At 42.4% G+C, this 19,654-nt stretch overlaps 5 protein-coding genes and 1 pseudogene across 20 annotated transcripts in view; all 6 read right to left on the bottom strand.

Annotated features, from left to right (window-relative positions):
* The window catches only part of LOC132465763 (protocadherin gamma-C5-like), a 284,228-nt gene that overhangs the window by 124,898 nt on the left and 139,676 nt on the right, over positions 1-19,654 (bottom strand). The gene's annotated exons all lie outside the window — the stretch shown is intronic.
* LOC132465786 (protocadherin gamma-A11-like) lies at positions 303-3,317 on the bottom strand (annotated as a pseudogene).
* LOC132465785 (protocadherin gamma-A3-like) lies at positions 3,448-8,171 on the bottom strand. Its single transcript, XM_060062591.1, has one exon. The coding sequence runs from the start codon at positions 6,424-6,426 to the stop codon at positions 3,967-3,969; it is 2,460 nt and encodes an 819-aa protein (XP_059918574.1). The 5' UTR covers positions 6,427-8,171; the 3' UTR covers positions 3,448-3,966.
* On the bottom strand, positions 8,902-11,738 carry LOC132465777 (protocadherin gamma-A3-like). The gene has a single exon (XM_060062583.1). It carries the CDS (start codon positions 11,735-11,737, stop codon positions 9,254-9,256), a length of 2,484 nt encoding a protein of 827 aa, XP_059918566.1. The 5' UTR covers position 11,738; the 3' UTR covers positions 8,902-9,253.
* Positions 12,795-15,264, bottom strand: LOC132465782 (protocadherin gamma-A11-like). Its single transcript, XM_060062588.1, has one exon. It carries the CDS (start codon positions 15,262-15,264, stop codon positions 12,805-12,807), a length of 2,460 nt encoding a protein of 819 aa, XP_059918571.1. The 3' UTR covers positions 12,795-12,804.
* On the bottom strand, positions 16,374-19,010 carry LOC132465767 (protocadherin beta-3-like). Its single transcript, XM_060062573.1, has one exon. It carries the CDS (start codon positions 19,008-19,010, stop codon positions 16,374-16,376), a length of 2,637 nt encoding a protein of 878 aa, XP_059918556.1.

Genomic DNA, 19,654 nt, shown 5'->3' on the forward strand with positions numbered 1-19,654 from the left:
CATAAACACACACACACACACACACACACACACACACACACACACACACACACACACACACACACACACACACACACACACACACACACACACACAACCACCAGCACACATACAGCCATAAGCACACACACAACCATAAGCACACACACACACAAACATGGCAAGGCATATAGATCTAACTAAATATATATTTTAGCGTCAGTAAGCAACACAGGAATCCAGATGGATGGATAAATATTGAATGGTCCATAATAATGCAGAATTTTCGCTGCAATGTAATTAAATTGAAGACACACACCAGAATGCTCATTGGCACAGTCTGAAATAAGCTCTAAGATGATGCCACTTATCTGTGTCAGTCACTCTGCTCTTATCTTCAGGGGAGCTGTCCTTCATGGTGGTGCTGAACCTATCTAACAGGCTGAAAATTCATGCACAACCACATTTGATAGAACTCACCTCAAGTGGAGATTCTGGTTCATCCAGGATGCTCTTTTCACTCTGTATTCTCTGCATGGTCCCTGTAGAACTGGGGTCCATCATTAGAACGTTCTGACTACCAGCGTTGCCGAACTTACAGTCACTCTTCCTGGAGTCAGTGGTCCTGCACACCTCGTAATTGTACACGTGCTGGAGAGTCCCTGTCCCCAAAGTGTCTGAGTACCGTGGTGGATAATATGGGATCACCGGGAGACTGGAATGATACAGGATACGAGACTGTCTCCATCTGTAGATTTTCACTGATATGATCACCACTAAACACGTGATGAAGAGAAAGGAAACCACAGCCAAAGCCAAGACCAAGTAAAAAGTCAGGTTGCCATTGTACTCCTTGTCGTGTGTAAAGTCAGTGAACTCCGAGAACACTTCAGGGAAGCTGTCCGCCACTGCCACGTTAACAATGACTGTAGCTGAACGAGAGGGCTGTCCGTTGTCCTCTACTATAACAGTCAGTCTTTGTTTCACAGCATCTTTATCGGTGGCTTGGCGGATAGTTCTTATTTCTCCATTCTGTAAGCCCACTTCAAACAGCGCCCTGTCAGTGGCTTTTTGTAGTTTATAGGAGAGCCAGGCATTCTGTCCAGAGTCCACATCAACAGCCACCACTTTAGTGACCAGATAGCCCACATCTACTGAACGAGGCACCATTTCAGCCACCAGAGAACCACCAGTCTGGACTGGATACAGAACCTGAGGGGCGTTGTCGTTCTGGTCATGGATCAGTATTTTCACACTCACATTACTACTGAGGGGAGGAGAGCCTCCATCTTGAGCTTTAACAACTAGCTGCAGTGCTTTAATTTGTTCATAGTCAAAAGAGCGCGCTGCATACAGAACTCCAGTTTCGGAGTTAATAGAAACATGAGTAGAGGCTGGACTACCACTGAGCTGCGTGTCCTCCAGAAGATACGACACTCTTGCATTCTGATTCCAGTCAGCGTCTCGAGCACTGACAGTGAATATGGAGACCCCTGGCTCATTGTTCTCTACAACATGAGCTGAATAGCTCTTTTTAGTGAATATTGGTGCATTGTCGTTCACATCAGAAATAACAAGCCTTAAAGTTGTTGCACTGGATAAGGGAGGAGAGCCTGAATCTGTGGCGGTGATGGTTATGTTGTATTCTGACCTTGTTTCACGGTCAAAAACTACATCTGACAGCAGGTTGTAATAATTAGTTAATGAGGATTGTATTTTAAATGGGAGATTTTAATCAATTGAACATGCTATCTGTCCGTTTTTCTCTGAATCAGAATCTTTTACATTGATTACAGCTATGGTGGTCCCAGGAGGGGCATCTTCTGATACAGGGCTAGAGAATGACATCACATTAATTATAGGAGCGTTATCATTGACATCCAGTACTTCAATGATAATGTTGCTTGCATCATTTAATCCTCCCTGATCTTTTGCTCCAACTCTTATTTCATATTTTCTGTCCTTCTCAAAATCAATTGAACCAGTAACTGAAATTTTACCAGAAACATTGTCAATATTAAATATATCAGCTAGTGACCCCTTTAAGTTAGAGAAGTAGTAAGTTACCAAACCATTTGAACCAGCATCAGCGTCAGAGGCATTTACAGTTGTTATATAGGTCCCAATAAGTGCATTCTCTGTTACTTTAGCCCTGTACACAGACTGGTTAAACACGGGGGCATTATCATTGGCATCTTGAACAGTGATATCTATATTAACTGTACCAGATCTCTGAGGAGTTCCACCGTCCACCGCGATCAGCTTTAAAAAAAGGTGGGGATTGGTCTCCCTGTCTAGTGGTTTTTGGAGAATAATTTCGGCGAATTTGCTGCCGTCTGCCTTTGACTGTTGTTTGAGAACAAAATACTCGTTGGGTGTTAACAAGTAATTTTGCAAACTATTAATCGCTACATCAGGATCATCTGCATTTTCTAAATCAAAACGAGAATTCACTGCCGCAATTTCACTAATTTCAAGATAAATGTTTCTACTTTTAAAAGCAGGTGAATGGTCATTAATGTCCATAATTTCGATTATCACACGATGCAGTTCGATTGGATTTTCTAAGATGATTTCGAAGCTAAAGCTACAAGGTGTAACGTCGCCACAGAGCTGCTCTCGGTCCATCCTCTCATTCACGACTAGAATCCCTTTGTCTGTCTTCAGATCGGCGTATTGAGGGCTTTCTCCCGTCAAGATTCTTGCTCGGCCTGAACGAAGCCTTTTCAGATCCAACCCTAAATCCTGCGCAACGTTGCCGATAATAGACCCCTTTTTCATCTCCTCCGGAATAGAATACCGGATCTGGCAACTGGCAATGTTGACAAAAAAGACGAAATATAGAAAGATTATCCATATTGGACTCCGACACGAACAGCAACACCCGTTGTGGCGTAACGCCATTTTCAACCGGGAAAAATCCTCCACGAAATGCACATTAATCTCCAAACAAGGACAAAAGAAGAAACCCAAGGTCCTGTAGAATAAAGTAAGCTCTGATCGAACTTAAATTCGCTTTAAACAACAAGACATGTTTTGAAGCCAGAGTGCCTCCATCAAGCTCCAACCTGAATGCGTCGTTGTGTTTCAGTTCCCCTCTCTATCGCAGTTAAAGGGATGGGAAGCTCCAACTAGCATCTACTGAACACACACAATTTTTCCACTAACCAACAGCGTCCCTTAGAGTTCATTGACGGAATGTCAACAGTGTTTTAGAGTAGGCCGACATATCAAACATTCGTTCACATGACCTGTTCTTTTCGATATATTGATGAATCGGGAACAATTAATGAAGAAAATAATAAACTCAACTGAAAAATACACCAAGGCATATTAATAGGAAAAGTATTGTCATAGCATAGTTTAAATACATGGATCAAGAGATACAAATGATCGTCAAATATATATATGAGAGAACATAATCTAATCATAAAGATTACTAAATTGAATGTAGGCCTACTCAAAAAATAAAACTGCCATGATTATTTTTAATACAATGAGGATATCACACCGATTGCACTCACTTATAATATCTATGCACAAGTACATGTAAAGATGGAGAGAGACAGTATTTTTTTACTACGCAAAAACAAACAATCATATATAAGGTTTCAATATAGGTGACATCGTAATCTCTCATAATCAGAGTTAAAAATGTTTTCGAAAAATAACTTTTAGAATGCTCATGAGGTTGAACATTATTTACGTGTACATTTAAACTAACACACATGCGCACACGCACACACAGTGTTTGCCTCACAAGGTATCGATCTGAAAAAACAGATGTGCCATAATGCATGTACCAATGCTGTTTACCACATTCCAAATACTAAATATTCATTAATCCTGCCATTGATTGTGACCCATTCTTTTGAAAGGTCTAAAAAGAGCTTCAACATGATAGAACTCAGTCTGCCTGCCCTCATCTTCCAAGAGAGCTGTCGATTTTGTGGTGCTGAACATATCGAATGAGCTACAAATCAACATTCATGCACAACCACATCTGATAGAACTCACCTCTAGTGGAGAGTCTGGTTCATCCAGGATGCTCTTTTCACTCTGTATTCGCTGCATGGTCCCTGTAGAACTGGGGTCCATTATCAGAACGTTCTGGCTACCAGCGTTGCCGAACTTACAGTCACTCTTCCTGGAGTCAGTGGTCCTGCACACCTCGTAATTGTACACGTGCTGGAGAGTCCCTGTCCCCAAAGTGTCTGAGTACCGTGGTGGATAATATGGGATCACCGGGAGACTGGAATGATACAGGATACGAGACTGTCTCCATCTGTAGATTTTCACTGATATGATCACCACTAAACACGTGATGAAGAGAAAGGAAACCACAGCCAAAGCCAAGACCAAGTAAAAAGTCAGGTTGTCATTGTACTCCTTGTCGTGTGTAAAGTCAGTGAACTCCGAGAGCACTTCAGGGAAGCTGTCCGCCACTGCCACATTAACAATGACCGTAGCTGAACGAGAGGGCTTTCCGTTGTCCTCCACTATAACAGTCAGTCTTTGTTTCACAGCATCTTTATCAGTAACTTGGCGGATAGTTCTTATTTCTCCATTCTGTAAGCCAACTTCAAACAGCGCCCTGTCTGTGGCTTTCTGTAGTTTATAGGAGAGCCAGGCATTCTGTCCAGAGTCCACATCAACAGCCACCACTTTAGTGACCAGATAGCCCACATCTGCTGAACGAGGCACCATTTCAGCCACCAGAGAACCACCAGTCTGGACTGGATACAGAACCTGAGGGGCGTTGTCGTTCTGGTCCTGGATCAGTATTCTCACACTCACATTACTACTGAGGGGAGGAGAGCCTCCATCTTGAGCTTTAACAACTAGCTGCAGTGCTTTAATTTGTTCATAGTCAAAAGAGCGCGCTGCATACAGAACTCCAGTTTCAGAGTTGATAGAAACATGAGTAGAGGCTGGACTACCACTGACCTGCGTGTCCTCCAGAAGATACGAAACTCTGGCATTATGATTCCAGTCTACGTCTCGAGCACTGACAGTGAATATGGTGACCCCCGGCACATTGTTCTCTACAACATGAGCTGAATAGCTCTTTTTAGTGAATATCGGTGCATTGTCATTCACATCAGAAATAACAAGCCTTAAAGTTGTTGCACTGGATAAGGGAGGTGACCCAGAATCTGTCGCTGTGATGGTTACGTTGTATTCTGACGTTGTTTCACGGTCAAAAACTACATCTGACAACAGGTTGTAATAATTAGTTAATGAGGATTGTATTTTAAATGGGAGATTTGTATCAATTGAACATGTTATCTGTCCGTTTTTCTCTGAATCAGAATCTTTTACATTGATTACAGCTATGGTGGTCCCAGTAGGGGCGTCTTCTGAAACAGGGCTAGAGAATGACATCACATTAATTACTGGGGCATTATCATTGACATCTATCACCTCAATTATTATGTTGCTTCCATCATTTAATCCATCCTGATCTTTTGCCCCAACCCTAAATTCATATTTTTTGAGTTTTTCATAGTCTAGATTACCAGTAGTTGTTATTTTACCGGATGCACTGTCAATATTAAATATTTCAGCTAACCCACCCTTTAAATTGGAGAAATAATACGCTACCAAACCATAGGAACCAGCATCAGCGTCTGAAGCATTGACAGTTGTAATATAGGTCCCAATGGGAGCATTCTCTATTACTGTAGCTCTGTACACAGACTGTTTAAACATTGGAGCATTATCATTAGCATCTATAACAGTGATATCTATATTAACTGTACCAGATCTCTGCGGAGTTCCACCGTCAACTGCGATTAGTTTTAATGAAAGATGGGGATTAGTCTCCCTGTCTAGTGGCTTTTGAAGAATCATTTGTGCAAATTTGCTTCCGTCTGCCTTTGAATGTTGCTTCAGGACAAAATTATCATTAGATGTTAACAAGTAATTTTGTAAAGTATTAATCGCTACGTCAGGATCATCTGCATTCTCTAAATCAAAGCGAGAACCAACTGCAGCGATTTCACTAATTTCAAGAAATATGTTTCTGCTTTTAAAAGCGGGCGAATGGTCATTTATGTCCAATATTTCAATTATCACACGATGCAGTTCGATTGGATTTTCTAAGATGATTTCAAAGCTAAAGCTACATGGTGTAACGTCGCCACAGAGCTGCTCTCGGTCCATCCTTTCGTTCACGACTAGAATCCCTTTGTCTGTCCTCAGATCGGCGTATTGAGGGCTTTCTCCCGTCAAGATTCTTGCTCGGCCTGAACGAAGCCTTTTCAGATCCAACCCTAAATCCTGCGCAACGTTGCCGATAAGCGACCCCTTTTTCATCTCCTCCGGAATAGAATACCGGATCTGGCCACTGGCAACGTTCAGAAAAATCACGAAATAAAGAAAAATTATCCACATTTTACTCCGACATGAAAAGCAACATTCCCACCCGTTGTGGCGTAACGCCATTTTCAAAAGCAATTAATCTTCGACGAAACCCACAATAATATCCACAAAAAGAGAAAAGGAAAAAATCAAGCTCCAGTAAAATAATTGTAACCCTCAATTTGATTTAAATTCCCTTTAAACAACAAGACGAGTTTCGAAGCGAGCGTGCCTCGGTCGAGCTCCACCCTGGATGCTTCGCCGTGGTTCAGTTCGCCTCTCCGTCGCAATTAAAGGGATGGGAAGCTCCAACTAGCATAATCTGAACACACACTATTTTTTCACTGACCAACAGCGTCCCTTAGAGTTCAAAACTGGGATGTCAATACTGTTTTAGAGTAGGTCTATCAAACATTCGGTCGTATGACCTTATGATTTCAATGTAGCATATTATTGAGTCTCGATTGTAGATTGTACATTCCTGAGATGCAACGTACACTTTTGTCTAGGAGATTAAATGACAAAAATGGTTTTGGAGTTGTGATATTGACATTTCAAATAACTGCAACAAAGTATGGCCTATAGGGGAGCTGAATTGAATCCTACAAATATTACGTTGATTTAAATTCACTAAAAACATTGTGATAAACTCTCACTTCTATAAATCGATAATTTATCGGAAACAAAACTTTCTTAATTGTTCATGATGAGAATTATTCACAAACATACCCACACAGAGACAGGCGCACACACGCACACGCACACACACACACACACACACACACACACACACACACACACACACACACACACACACACACACACACACACACACACACACACACACACCTGCACACCCACATGGCAAGGCACATAGATCTAGATAAAGGATACATTTTTGCAAATAGCATCAGCAAGCAACTCAGGAACGCAAACAGATTGATGGATAAATATTGAATGGTCCATAATAATGCAGAATTGTCGTATTTAATTCAATTGTGGACATTCCCCAACAATTCATATCATGCATTAAAATTCAACTCACTCCAGAATGCTAATTGCAACAGTCTGAAATAATATCTAAGATTATGTTACTTGGTCTTGTGTCAGTCTCGCTGCTTTTATCTTCAGTGGTGCTCTCCTTTTTGGTGGTGCTGATCATATCTAACAACAGTGGCAGCTGGCGATCAAAAATGTTGGCGGGGCACAGTAAAAGACAGGGGTTCCGAGGTCTCCCCCCCATAATTTGTTTTGATTTAATAGATTTGATTACCTGTATTCTGGTGCATTTGGGGTATGGCCACTAACTATTTACCTACTTCTCATTCAGATTCATAGCCTACATCCTGACTTGCAGGGCCTGGACAAGCTTACACTGCGTATACAGACCTACTTCATGGCCATTCCACCAGTCATTGCTATTTGACCCATTGTTGTTATTCTGATATTGAGACAAATCGTGATCACTGTCCTATAGCGTCCATTTTTTGTGAGTCTCAATGTTTACTTCAAATGCAGTTAGAAATATGGGACAGTTGCTTAATTTTGTTTATATGCTAAAGGCCGAAAGACTAAATTAATATGTAACTTACTTGCTCCTTTTAAGTATAACATTACTTGGGGAGTCCAATCCTCCACTGAAAAGGGTGGAAAGTGCTTACAACTCTCTGCTGGTTAGCGATCTATCTCTTCTCGACATGTAGTTGTGGTGCGCGAATGCTGCTGAGGGAGGAAGCCTATTTGATCAATTCGCTGAATTGTCCAATCATGTGGTGATAACAGAAAAGAAAACGATACCATTGGCCTGGGGCGCACACTGGTGCGACCCGAGGGCAGTGTTGTTTTTGGCAGGCATTTTAGATTTAGTTTTAGTCTTAGTCTTTTTGACGAAATGCTTCTTAGTTTTAGTCCCATTTTAGTCATTTCTATCTTTGAAAGTTTTAGTCTAGTTTTAGTCTGACGAAAACTCAAAAGGTTTTAGTCTAGTTTTAGTCCGACGAAAACTCGTCCACCAGCCTCTCTCTGTAGTGTACGAGTGTGTGTGTGCCGTGTGCGTGCAGGCGCAGCTGCGCGCGAGCACACGAGCCAGTGTTGCGGGGGGGGGGGGGGGGGGGGGTGGAAGGGTCTCACGTGACGCGTTTTATCCAATCAGGTTGCTTGGATGCTCCCATTGAAACCCATTCTATTCTACGTGAACCACCTACATGTAAGCCGCTAGAAGCAGTTAAAATTGGAGCGGACTAGAGCGGACTGGAGCGGAGTCAAATCCCCGCTCCGGCCTTTGAATTTAAAACCGCTCTGCGCTCCAACCCGCTCCAACGTATTTCTTCCGCTCCGCTCCACCACCCGCTCCACGCTCCGCTCCGCTCACATGCTCTCACTAACAATTTAGTCTCGTCTAGTTCTCGTCTGACGAAAATGTCTAAATTTTTCGTCACATTTTAGTCTTTATATGGCTTTGGTGACGTTCGTCTTAGTCTCGTTTTCGTCATGGAAAAAAGGGGTCTGACGACGTCATTTTCGTTTTCGTCTTGCCTGACGAAAACAACACTGCCCGAGGGCGAATATTCTTGCGCCAATGAAAAGCTGTCTCTGCTTGATAGACAGCAAAAAGTTAGCGAGCTTACATTGACTTCAACGTGGCCGGCGCCCCTGACTTGGAGGAGGGCTTTATTTCGAATGACCAATAAATAGCCTAGCCCAAATCATTGACGTTCAGACGCATTTAAATGGTTGCTGGCAGTGACAAGTATTTCAAACAATTAAACGAGGATAAACGCTATGTATTTTTATTGATTTATTTCTTAAGGATAATAGTTTATTAATAGTTGGCAGATATATTCAAGGGGATATTTCACGGAGAGGCGGCGCCCCAGCGCCCCCTATTGACCCACTGCCACTGTCTAACAAGCTAAAATAAACATTCATGAACAACCACATGTGATGTGGTTGTGATAGAACTCACCTCCAGTGGAGAGTCTGGTTCATCCAGTATGCTCTTTTCAGTCTGTATTCTCTGCATGGTCCCTTTAGAACTGGGGTCCATTATCAGAACGTTCTGACTACCAGCGTTGCCGACCTTACAGTCACTCTTCCTGGAGTCAGTGGTCCTGCACACCTCGTAATTGTACACGTGCTGGAGAGTCCCTGTCCCCAAAGTGTCTGAGTACCGTGGTGGATAATATGGGATCACCGGGAGATTGGAATGATACAGGATACGAGACTGTCTCCATCTGTAGATTTTCACTGATATGATCACCACTAAACACGTGATGAAGAGAAAGGAAACCACAGCCAAAGCCAAGACCAAGTAAAAAGTCAGGTTGTCATTGTACTCCTTGTCGTGTGTAAAGTCAGTGAACTCCGAGAGCACTTCAGGGAAGCTGTCCGCCACCGCCACGTTAACAATGACTGTAGCTGAACGAGAGGGCTGTCCGTTGTCCTCCACTATAACAGTCAGTCTTTGTTTCACAGAATCTTTATCAGTGACTTGGCGGATAGTTCTTATTTCTCCATTCTGTAAGCCCACTTCAAACAGCGCCCTGTCTGTGGCTTTCTGTAGTTTATAGGAGAGCCAGGCATTCTGTCCAGAGTCCACATCAACAGCCACCACTTTAGTGACCAGATAGCCCACATCTACTGAACGAGGCACCATTTCAGCCACCAGAGAACCACCAGTCTGGACTGGATACAGAACCTGAGGGGTGTTGTCGTTCTGGTCCTGGATCAGTATTTTCACACTCACATTACTGCTGAGAGGAGGAGAGCCTCCATCTTGAGCTTTAACAACTAGCTGCAGTGCTTTAATTTGTTCATAGTCAAAAGAGCGCGCTGCATACAGAACTCCAGTTTCAGAGTTGATGGAAACATGAGTAGAGGCTTGACTACCACTGACCTGCGTGTCCTCCAGAAGATACGACACTCTAGCATTCTGATTCCAGTCTACGTCTCGAGCGCTGACGGTGAATATGGAGACCCCTGGCTCATTGTTCTCTACAACATGAGCTGAATAGCTCTTTTTAGTGAATATTGGTGCATTGTCGTTCACATCAGAAATAACAATTCTTAAAGTCGTTGCACTGGATAAGGGAGGAGAGCCTGAATCTGTCGCGGTGATGGTTATGTTGTATTCTGATGTTGTTTCACGGTCAAAAACTACATCTGAGAGCAGGTTGTAATAATTAGTTAAAGAGGATTTTATTTTGAACGGGAGAAATGAATCAATTGAACATGTTATCTGTCCGTTTTTCTCAGAATCAGAATCTTTTACATTGATTACAGCTATGGTGGTCCCAGTAGGGGCGTCCTCTGATACAGGGCTAGAGAATGACATCACACTAATTAGTGGAGCGTTATCATTGACGTCAATCACCTCAATAATTACCTTACTGGCATCATCCAGGCCCCCCTGGTCTTTTGCCCCTACTCTTATTTCATACTTTTTATCCCTTTCAAAATCAATTTTACCAGTCACAGTTAGTTTACCAGATACACCGTCAATATTAAACAAATCACCTAAACCACCTTTTTGGTTTGCAAAATAGTAAGTCACCAAACCACTGGAACCACTATCTGCGTCTGACGCATTCACCGTTGTTATATATGTTCCAATGGCTGCGTTTTCTTTGACAGTGGCCCTGTACATAGATTGGTTGAAAATTGGAGCATTATCGTTAGCATCGAGAACAGTGATGTCTATATTTACTGTACCAGATCTCTGAGGTGTCCCTCCGTCCACCGCGATCAGCTTGAACGAGAGACGTGGATTAACCTCTCTGTCTAATGGTTTTTGTAGAAACATCTCTGCGAATTTGCTGCCATCTGAGTTGGAATGTTGTTTGAGAACGAAATTATCGTTCGACGTCAACAAATAATTTTGCAAACTGTTTGGACCTACATCAGGATCTTCTGCACTTTCTAAATTAAAACGAGAACCCACTGCAGCAATTTCACTGATTTCCAGATCGATTTGTTTGTTTTTAAAATTAGGATTATGGTCATTAATGTCCACTATTTCAATAATTACACGATGCAGTTCGATTGGATTTTCTAAGATGATTTCGAAGCTAAAGCTACAAGGAGTAACGTCGCCACAGAGCTGCTCTCGGTCCATCCTCTCATTCACGACTAGAATCCCTTTGTCTGTCCTCAGATCGGCGTATTGAGGGCTTTCTCCCGTCAAGATTCTTGCTCGTCCTGAACGGAGCCTTTTTAGATCCAACCCTAAATCCTGCGCAACGTTGCCGATAAGGGACCCCTTTTTCATCTCCTCCGGAATAGTATACCGGATCTGGCAACTGGCAATGTCAAGAAAAATGACGAAATATAGAAAAATTATCCATATTTGAGTCCGACACGAACAGCAACCTTGCCACCCGCTGTGGCGTAACGCCATTTTCAAAAGGAAATAATCCTCGACGAAACTCACAATGATATAGGCCTACACAGAATAAGAAAAGGAACAACCAAAGTTCCGGCAAAATAAAGTAGCCTAAGCTCTCAATTGGATTCAAATTCACTTTCAACAACGAGACGAGTTTCGAGGCGAGATTGCCTCCGTTGAGCTCCACCCTGAATGCGTCGTTGTGGTTCAGTTCTCCTCTCTTTCGCAGTAAAAGGGTTGGGAAGCTCCAACTAGCATCTACTGAACACACACATTTGTTTCACTGACCAACAGCGTCCCTAAGAGTTCAAAGACGGAATGTCAATACTGTTTTATAGTTGGCTGTTTTATAGATTATAGTCGTTCATAGGTCCTAGTTATTTCTTTAGCCTAGTTCTGATTCCAGGAGGTAGCGTGCACATTCCTAGGTACTCCACAGAGGCATGTTGACAAAAACCGCAATGTAACATGATGGAAAGACGTGTTATATTATGAATAAGAAATAATCCATTCGAGAGCTGATGTTAGTTATCTAAATGCTAAATTGACTTTATTTCAATAAAACATTGTGATAGAAAAATCTCTAATTTCTAATCAGAGAACATATCTTTGGAATATAAAGTGGTTAGTTGCTCTTAAAGAACATTATACACAAACACACACACAAAGACAAACAAAAAGACACACACACACACACACACACACACACACACACACACACACACACACACACACACACACACACACACACACACACACACACACACACACACACACACACACACACAAACACTTGCCAAGGCAAACAGATCTAGATAAAAAAATAATATTTAGCATAAAACTCCAACAAGCAGGACTGGAATGCAACCAGATGGATGGATACATATCTAATGGTCCAGAGTAATGCATAATAGCCTTTATGCATACTGTGTTCTATTTATCACATTAAAACATTCACGTTAATATATCATGCCCTTAAATTGTTACGCACTCCAAAATGTTTGCAAACAAAATTAGGCTTTAGGTGAGCTGCCCTTCTTTGTGGTGCTGAACACATTGAATGAGCTTCATATCAACTTTCATGTACAACCACATTTTATATAACTCACCTCCAGTGGAGAGTCTGGTTCATCCAGGATGCTCTTTTCACTCTGTATTCTCTGCATGGTCTCTGTAGAACTGGGGTCCATTATCAGAACGTTCTGACTACCTGCGTTGCCGACCTTACAGTCACTCTTCCTGGAGTCAGTGGTCCTGCACACCTCGTAATTGTACACGTGCTGGAGAGTCCCTGTCCCCAAAGTGTCTGAGTACCGTGGTGGATAATATGGGATCACCGGGAGACTGGAATGATACAGGATACGAGACTGTCTCCATCTGTAGATTTTCACTGATATGATCACCACTAAACACGTGATGAAGAGAAAGGAAACCACAGCCAAAGCCAAGACCAAGTAAAAAGTCAGGTTGTCATTGTACTCCTTGTCGTGTGTAAAGTCAGTGAACTCCGAGAGCACTTCAGGGAAGCTGTCCGCCACCGCCACGTTAACAATGACTGTAGCTGAACGAGAGGGCTGTCCGTTGTCCTCCACTATAACAGTCAGTCTTTGTTTCACAGCATCTTTATCAGTGACTTGGCGGATAGTTCTTATTTCTCCGTTCTGTAAGCCCACTTCAAACAGCGCCCTGTCTGTGGCTTTCTGTAGTTTATAGGAGAGCCAGGCATTCTGTCCAGAGTCCACATCAACAGCCACCACTTTAGTGACCAGATAGCCCACATCTACTGAACGAGGCACCATTTCAGCCACCAGAGAACCACCAGTCTGGACTGGATACAGAACCTGAGGGGCGTTGTCGTTCTGGTCCTGGATCAGTATTTTCACACTCACATTACTGCTGAGAGGAGGAGAGCCTCCATCTTGAGCTTTAACAACTAGCTGTAGTGCTTTAATTTGTTCATAGTCAAAAGAGCGCGCTGCATACAGAACTCCAGTTTCAGAATTGATAGAAACATGAGTAGAGGCTGGACTACCACTGACCTGCGTGTCCTCCAGAAGATACGACACTCTGGCATTCTGATTCCAGTCAGCGTCTCGAGCACTGACGATGAATATGGAGACCCCTGGCTCATTGTTCTCTACAACATGAGCTGAATAGCTCTTTTTAGTGAATATTGGTGCATTGTCGTTCACATCAGAAATAACAAGCCTTAAAGTTGTTGCACTGGATAAGGGTGGAGAGCCTAAATCTGTCGCGGTGATGGTTATGTTGTATTCTGACGTTGTTTCACGGTCAAAAACTACATCTGAGAGCAGGTTGTAATAATTTGTTAACGAGGATTGTATTTTAAATGGGAGATTTGAATCAATGGAACATGTTATCTTTCCATTTTTCTCTGAATCAGAATCTTTTACATTGATTACAGCTATGGTGGTCCCAGGGGGGGCATCTTCTGAAACAGGGCTAGAGAATGACATCACATTAATTACTGGAGCGTTATCATTGATATCAATTACCTCAATGATTACCTTACTTGTATCATCCAGGCCACCCTGATCTTTTGCTCCGACTCTTATTTCATATTTTCTATCTTTTTCAAAGTCAATTTTACCTGTTACTGATATTTTACCAGATCCACTGTCAATATTAAATAAATCACCTAAGCCCCCTTTTAGGTTTGTGAAATAGTACGTCACAAAACCATTGGAACCAGCGTCAGCATCTGAAGCATTCACAGTTGTAATATAGGTCCCAATAGGTGCATTTTCAATTACCGTAGCCCTGTACACAGACTGGTTAAACACCGGCGCATTATCATTGGCATCTAGAACAGTTATTTCTATATTTACTGTCCCAGATCTTTGCGGATTTCCACCATCCACTGCGATCAGCTTTAACGAGAGATTAGGATTTATCTCTCTATCTAAAGATTTCTGGAGAATCATTTCTGCGAATTTGCTGCCATCGGCATTAGAATGTTGTTTGAGAAGGAATTGTTCATTTTTAGTCAACATGTAATTTTGCAAACTATTAGGCCCTACATCAGGATCATCTGCACTTTCTAAACTAAAACGAGAGCCTACGATAGCGGACTCACTAATTTCCAGTCGTACGTCTCTATTTTTAAATGTAGGAGGATGGTCATTAATGTCCAGTACTTCGATTATCACACGATGCAGTTCGATTGGATTTTCTAAGATGATTTCGAAACTAAAGCTACAAGGTGTAACGTCGCCACAGAGCTGCTCTCGGTCCATCCTCTCATTCACGACTAGAATCCCTTTGTCTGTCTTCAGATCGGCGTATTGAGGGCTTTCTCCCGTCAAGATTCTTGCTCGGCCTGAACGAAGCCTTTTCAGATCCAACCCTAAATCCTGCGCAACGTTGCCGATAAGAGACCCCTTTTTCATCTCCTCAGGAATAGAATAACGGATCTGGCAACTGGAGACATTGAGAAAAATCACGAAATATAGAAAAGCGATCCATATTTTACTCCGACACGAACAGCCACCTTGCCATCCGTTGTGGCGTAACGCCATTTTCAATGGAAAATAATCCTTGATGAAACTCACAATAGTATCCACAAAAAAAGAAAAGTGATACACGAGTTCCAGTCATATAAAAAAGCTTGCAATTTAATTTAAATTCCCTTCAAACAATAAGACGAGTTTCGAGGCGAAAGTGCCTCCGTCAAGCTCCCCCCTGAATGCGTCGTTGTGTTCACTTCTCCTCTCTATCGCAGTTAAAAGGATGGGAAGATCCAACCGGCGTCTACTGAACACACACAATTATTTCACTGACCAACAGCGTCCCTTACAGTTTAAAGACGGAATGTCAATACTGTTTTACCACAGGCCTACATATAAAACATTCAAATGACGTAATGATTTGTATGTAGCATATTAATTGTTCCCGTTTGTAGAGTGCATATTCCTGAGATGCAAATTATACGGCCAAGGAGAAAAATATGATCGGAACTTTTTTTAACTTTTAATATGGAAAAAACGAATCATTGCCACAAACTATCTACGGGAGAACTGAATTGAATCCTTACAATGTTCAATGTATTTATATTCAGTGTAACATTGTCTTAGCGAAAGCTCTCACTTCATTAGCAAACTTATTGGAAATAAACTAATCTCAATTATTCATGATGAGAATTATTCACACACGCACACATGCATGCAACCACACACACACACACACACACACACACACACACACACACACACACACACACACACACACACACACACACACACACACACACACACACACACACACACACACACACACACACACAAACTTGCCAAGGCACACAGATCTAGATCAAAAATGAATGTTTAGCTAACAACTCCAGCAAGAAAGACGGGATACAACCAGCTGGATGGATACATATCTAATCGTCCAGAGTAATGCATGAAGGCTTTTATGCATTTTGTATTCAATTGATCACATTGTAACAATTAGATTCATATATCATGCCTTTACATTTTTGCTTGCTCCAGAATGCTTGCAAGCAGAGTCTGAAATTATCGCTGAGAAAATGTCACTTAGTCTTGGGTCAGCAAGATTTCCTGCTCTCAGCTTTAGGGGAGCTTTCCTCCTTTGTGGTGCTGAACATATCGTATGAGCTTCAAATCTACTTTCATGTACAACCACATCTGATAGAACTCACCTCCAGTGGAGAGTCTGGTTCATCCAGGATGCTCTTTTCACTCTGTGTTCTCTGCATGGTCCCAGTAGAACTGGGGTCCATTATCAGAACGTTCTGACTACCAGCGTTGCCGACCTTACAATCACTCTTCCTTGAGTCAGTGGTCCTGCACACCTCGTAATTGTACACATGCTGGAGAGTCCCTGTCCCCAAAGTGTCTGAGTACCGTGGTGGATAATATGGGATCACCGGGAGACTGGAATGATACAGGATACGAGACTGTCTCCATCTGTAGATTTTCACTGATATGATCACCACTAAACACGTGATGAAGAGAAAGGAAACCACAGCCAAAGCCAAGACCAAGTAAAAAGTCAGGTTGTCATTGTACTCCTTGTCGTGTGTAAAGTCAGTGAACTCCGAGAGCACTTCAGGGAAGCTGTCCGCCACCGCCACGTTAACAATGACTGTAGCTGAACGAGAGGGCTGTCCGTTGTCCTCCACTATAACAGTCAGTCTTTGTTTCACAGCATCTTTATCAGTGACTTGGCGGATAGTTCTTATTTCTCCATTCTGTAATCCCACTTCAAACAGCGCCCTGTCTGTGGCTTTCTGTAGTTTATAGGAGAGCCAGGCATTCTGTCCAGAGTCCACATCAACAGCCACCACTTTAGTGACCAGATAGCCCACATCTACTGAACGAGGCACCATTTCAGCCACCAGAGAACCACCAGTCTGGACTGGATACAGAACCTGAGGGGCGTTGTCGTTCTGGTCCTGGATCAGTATTTTCACACTCACATTACTACTGAGGGGAGGAGAGCCTCCATCTTGAGCTTTAACAACTAGCTGCAGTGCTTTAATTTGTTCATAGTCAAAAGAGCGTGCTGCATACAGAACTCCAGTTTCAGAGTTGATAGAAACATGAGTAGAGGCTGGACTACCACTGACCTGCGTGTCCTCCAGAAGATACGATACTCTGGCATTCTGATTCCAGTCAACGTCTCGAGCGCTGACGGTGAATATGGAGACCCCTGGCTCATTGTTCTCTACAACATGAGCTGAATAGCTCTTTTTAGTGAATATTGGTGCATTGTCGTTCACATCAGAAATAACGAGCCTCAAAGTTGTTCCACTGGATAAGGGAGGAGACCCTGAATCGGTCGCGGTGATGGTTATGTTGTATTCTGACGTTGTTTCACGGTCAAAAACTACATCTGAGAGCAGGTTGTAATAATTAGTTAACGAGGATTGTATTTTAAACGGGAGAAATGAATCAATTGAACATGATATCTGTCCGTTTTTCTCTGAATCAGAATCTTTTACATTGATTACAGCTATGGTGGTCCCAGGGGGGGCGTCCTCTGATACAGGGCTAGAGAATGACATTACACTAATAAGTGGAGCGTTATCATTGACGTCAATCACCTCAATAATTACTTTACTGGCATCATCCAGGCCCCCCTGGTCTTTTGCCCCCACTCTTATTTCATATTTTTTATCCTTTTCAAAGTCAATTTTACCAGTCACAGTTAGTATACCGGAGATGGTGTCAATGTGAAACAAATCCCCTAAACCACCCTTTATGTTTGTAAAATAGTAGGTCACCAATCCATTGGAACCAGTGTCAGCATCTGAAGCATTCACAGTGGACATATATGTCCCAATTGGGGCGTTTTCTATCACTGTAGCCCTGTATACTGATTGGTTAAACACGGGAGCATTATCATTGATGTCTAAGACAGTAATTTCTATATTTACTGTACCCGATCTCTGTGGAGTTCCGTCGTCAACTGCGATCAGCTTTAACGAAAGATGAGGATTAATTTCTCTGTCTAACGCTTTTTGTAGAATCAGTTCTGCAAATATACTGCCATCTGCGTTAGAGTGTTGTTTGATTATAAAATGTTCGTTTGTGTTCAACATATAATTTTGCAAACTGTTAGTTCCAACATCAGGGTCGTCTGCACTTTCTAAATTAAAACGAGAACCTATGATAGCCGACTCGCTTATTTCAAGATTTATGTTTCGGTTTTTAAAGGCAGGGCTATGATCATTAATGTCCAATATTTCAATTATCACACGATGCAGTTCGATTGGATTTTCCAAGATGATTTCGAAGCTAAAGCTACAAGGTGTAACGTCGCCACAGAGCTGCTCTCGGTCCATTCTCTCATTCACGACTAGAATCCCTTTGTCTGTCTTCAGATCGGCGTATTGAGGGCTTTCTCCCGTCAAGATTCTTGCTCGGCCTGAGCGAAGCCTTTTCAGATCCAACCCCAAATCCTGCGCAACGTTGCCGATAAGAGACCCCTTTTTCATCTCCTCGGGAATAGTATACCGGATCTGGCAAACGGCGATGTTGAGAAAAATAACGAAATGGAGAAAGATTACCCATATTTGACTCCGACACCAACAGCAACACACCAACCCGTTACGGCGTAATGCCATTTTCAATAGAAATGTATCCTCGAGAAAACTCACAATGATATCCACAAAAAAGAAAAGGAGAAAACCAAGCTCCGGTAAAATTAAGTAAGCCCTCAACTTAATTGAAATTCCCTTTGAACAACAGGACGAGTTTCTAAGCGAGAGTGCCTCCGTCAAGCTCCACCCTAAATGCGTCATTGTGGTTCAGTTCGCCTCTCCATCGCAGTTAAAGGGATGGGAAGCTCCAACAATAATCCACTACACACACACTATTGTTTCACTGGCCAACAGCGTCCCTTAGAGTTCAAAACTGGGACGTCAATACTGTTTTAGAGTTGGTCGATAAAAAATTCGTTCGGATGAATTGAGTATTTGAATGTAGCATATCACTGATTCCGGATTGTAGATTGTACATTACTAAGATGCAAAGTACACTTCGGCCGAGGAGATACAATAACAACAATTGTTTTGGAGTTGTGATACAGAAAATCTAAATAATTGCAACGAAGTATAGCCTATAGGAGAGCTGAATTGAATCCTAACAATATTAAATTGATTTGAATTTACTGAAACATTGTGATACTAAAAGCTCTCACATCTATGATTCGGTAACTTACCGGAAACAAAACTTTCTTAATTGTTCATGATAATTATTCAAAAAGGTACCCGCCCACCCACCCACCCAACCACACACACACACACACACACACACACACACACACACACACACACACACACACACACACACACACACACACACACACACACACACACACACACACACACACACACACACACAAACTAGGCAACAAGCACATACACAACTACATGCACACACACAC

This window comes from Gadus macrocephalus, chromosome 10 (assembly GCF_031168955.1).
Source record: "Gadus macrocephalus chromosome 10, ASM3116895v1".
NCBI classification, from domain to species: domain Eukaryota; kingdom Metazoa; phylum Chordata; class Actinopteri; order Gadiformes; family Gadidae; genus Gadus; species Gadus macrocephalus.

What these genes read in the sequence shown, in the direction of transcription:
- LOC132465785 (XM_060062591.1), bottom strand. Translation starts at nt 6,426, where the DNA reads ATGGCGTTACGCCACAACGGGTGGGAATGTTGCTTTTCATGTCGGAGT.
- LOC132465777 (XM_060062583.1), bottom strand. Translation starts at nt 11,737, where the DNA reads ATGGCGTTACGCCACAGCGGGTGGCAAGGTTGCTGTTCGTGTCGGACT.
- LOC132465782 (XM_060062588.1), bottom strand. Translation starts at nt 15,264, where the DNA reads ATGGCGTTACGCCACAACGGATGGCAAGGTGGCTGTTCGTGTCGGAGT.
- LOC132465767 (XM_060062573.1), bottom strand. Translation starts at nt 19,010, where the DNA reads ATGACGCATTTAGGGTGGAGCTTGACGGAGGCACTCTCGCTTAGAAAC.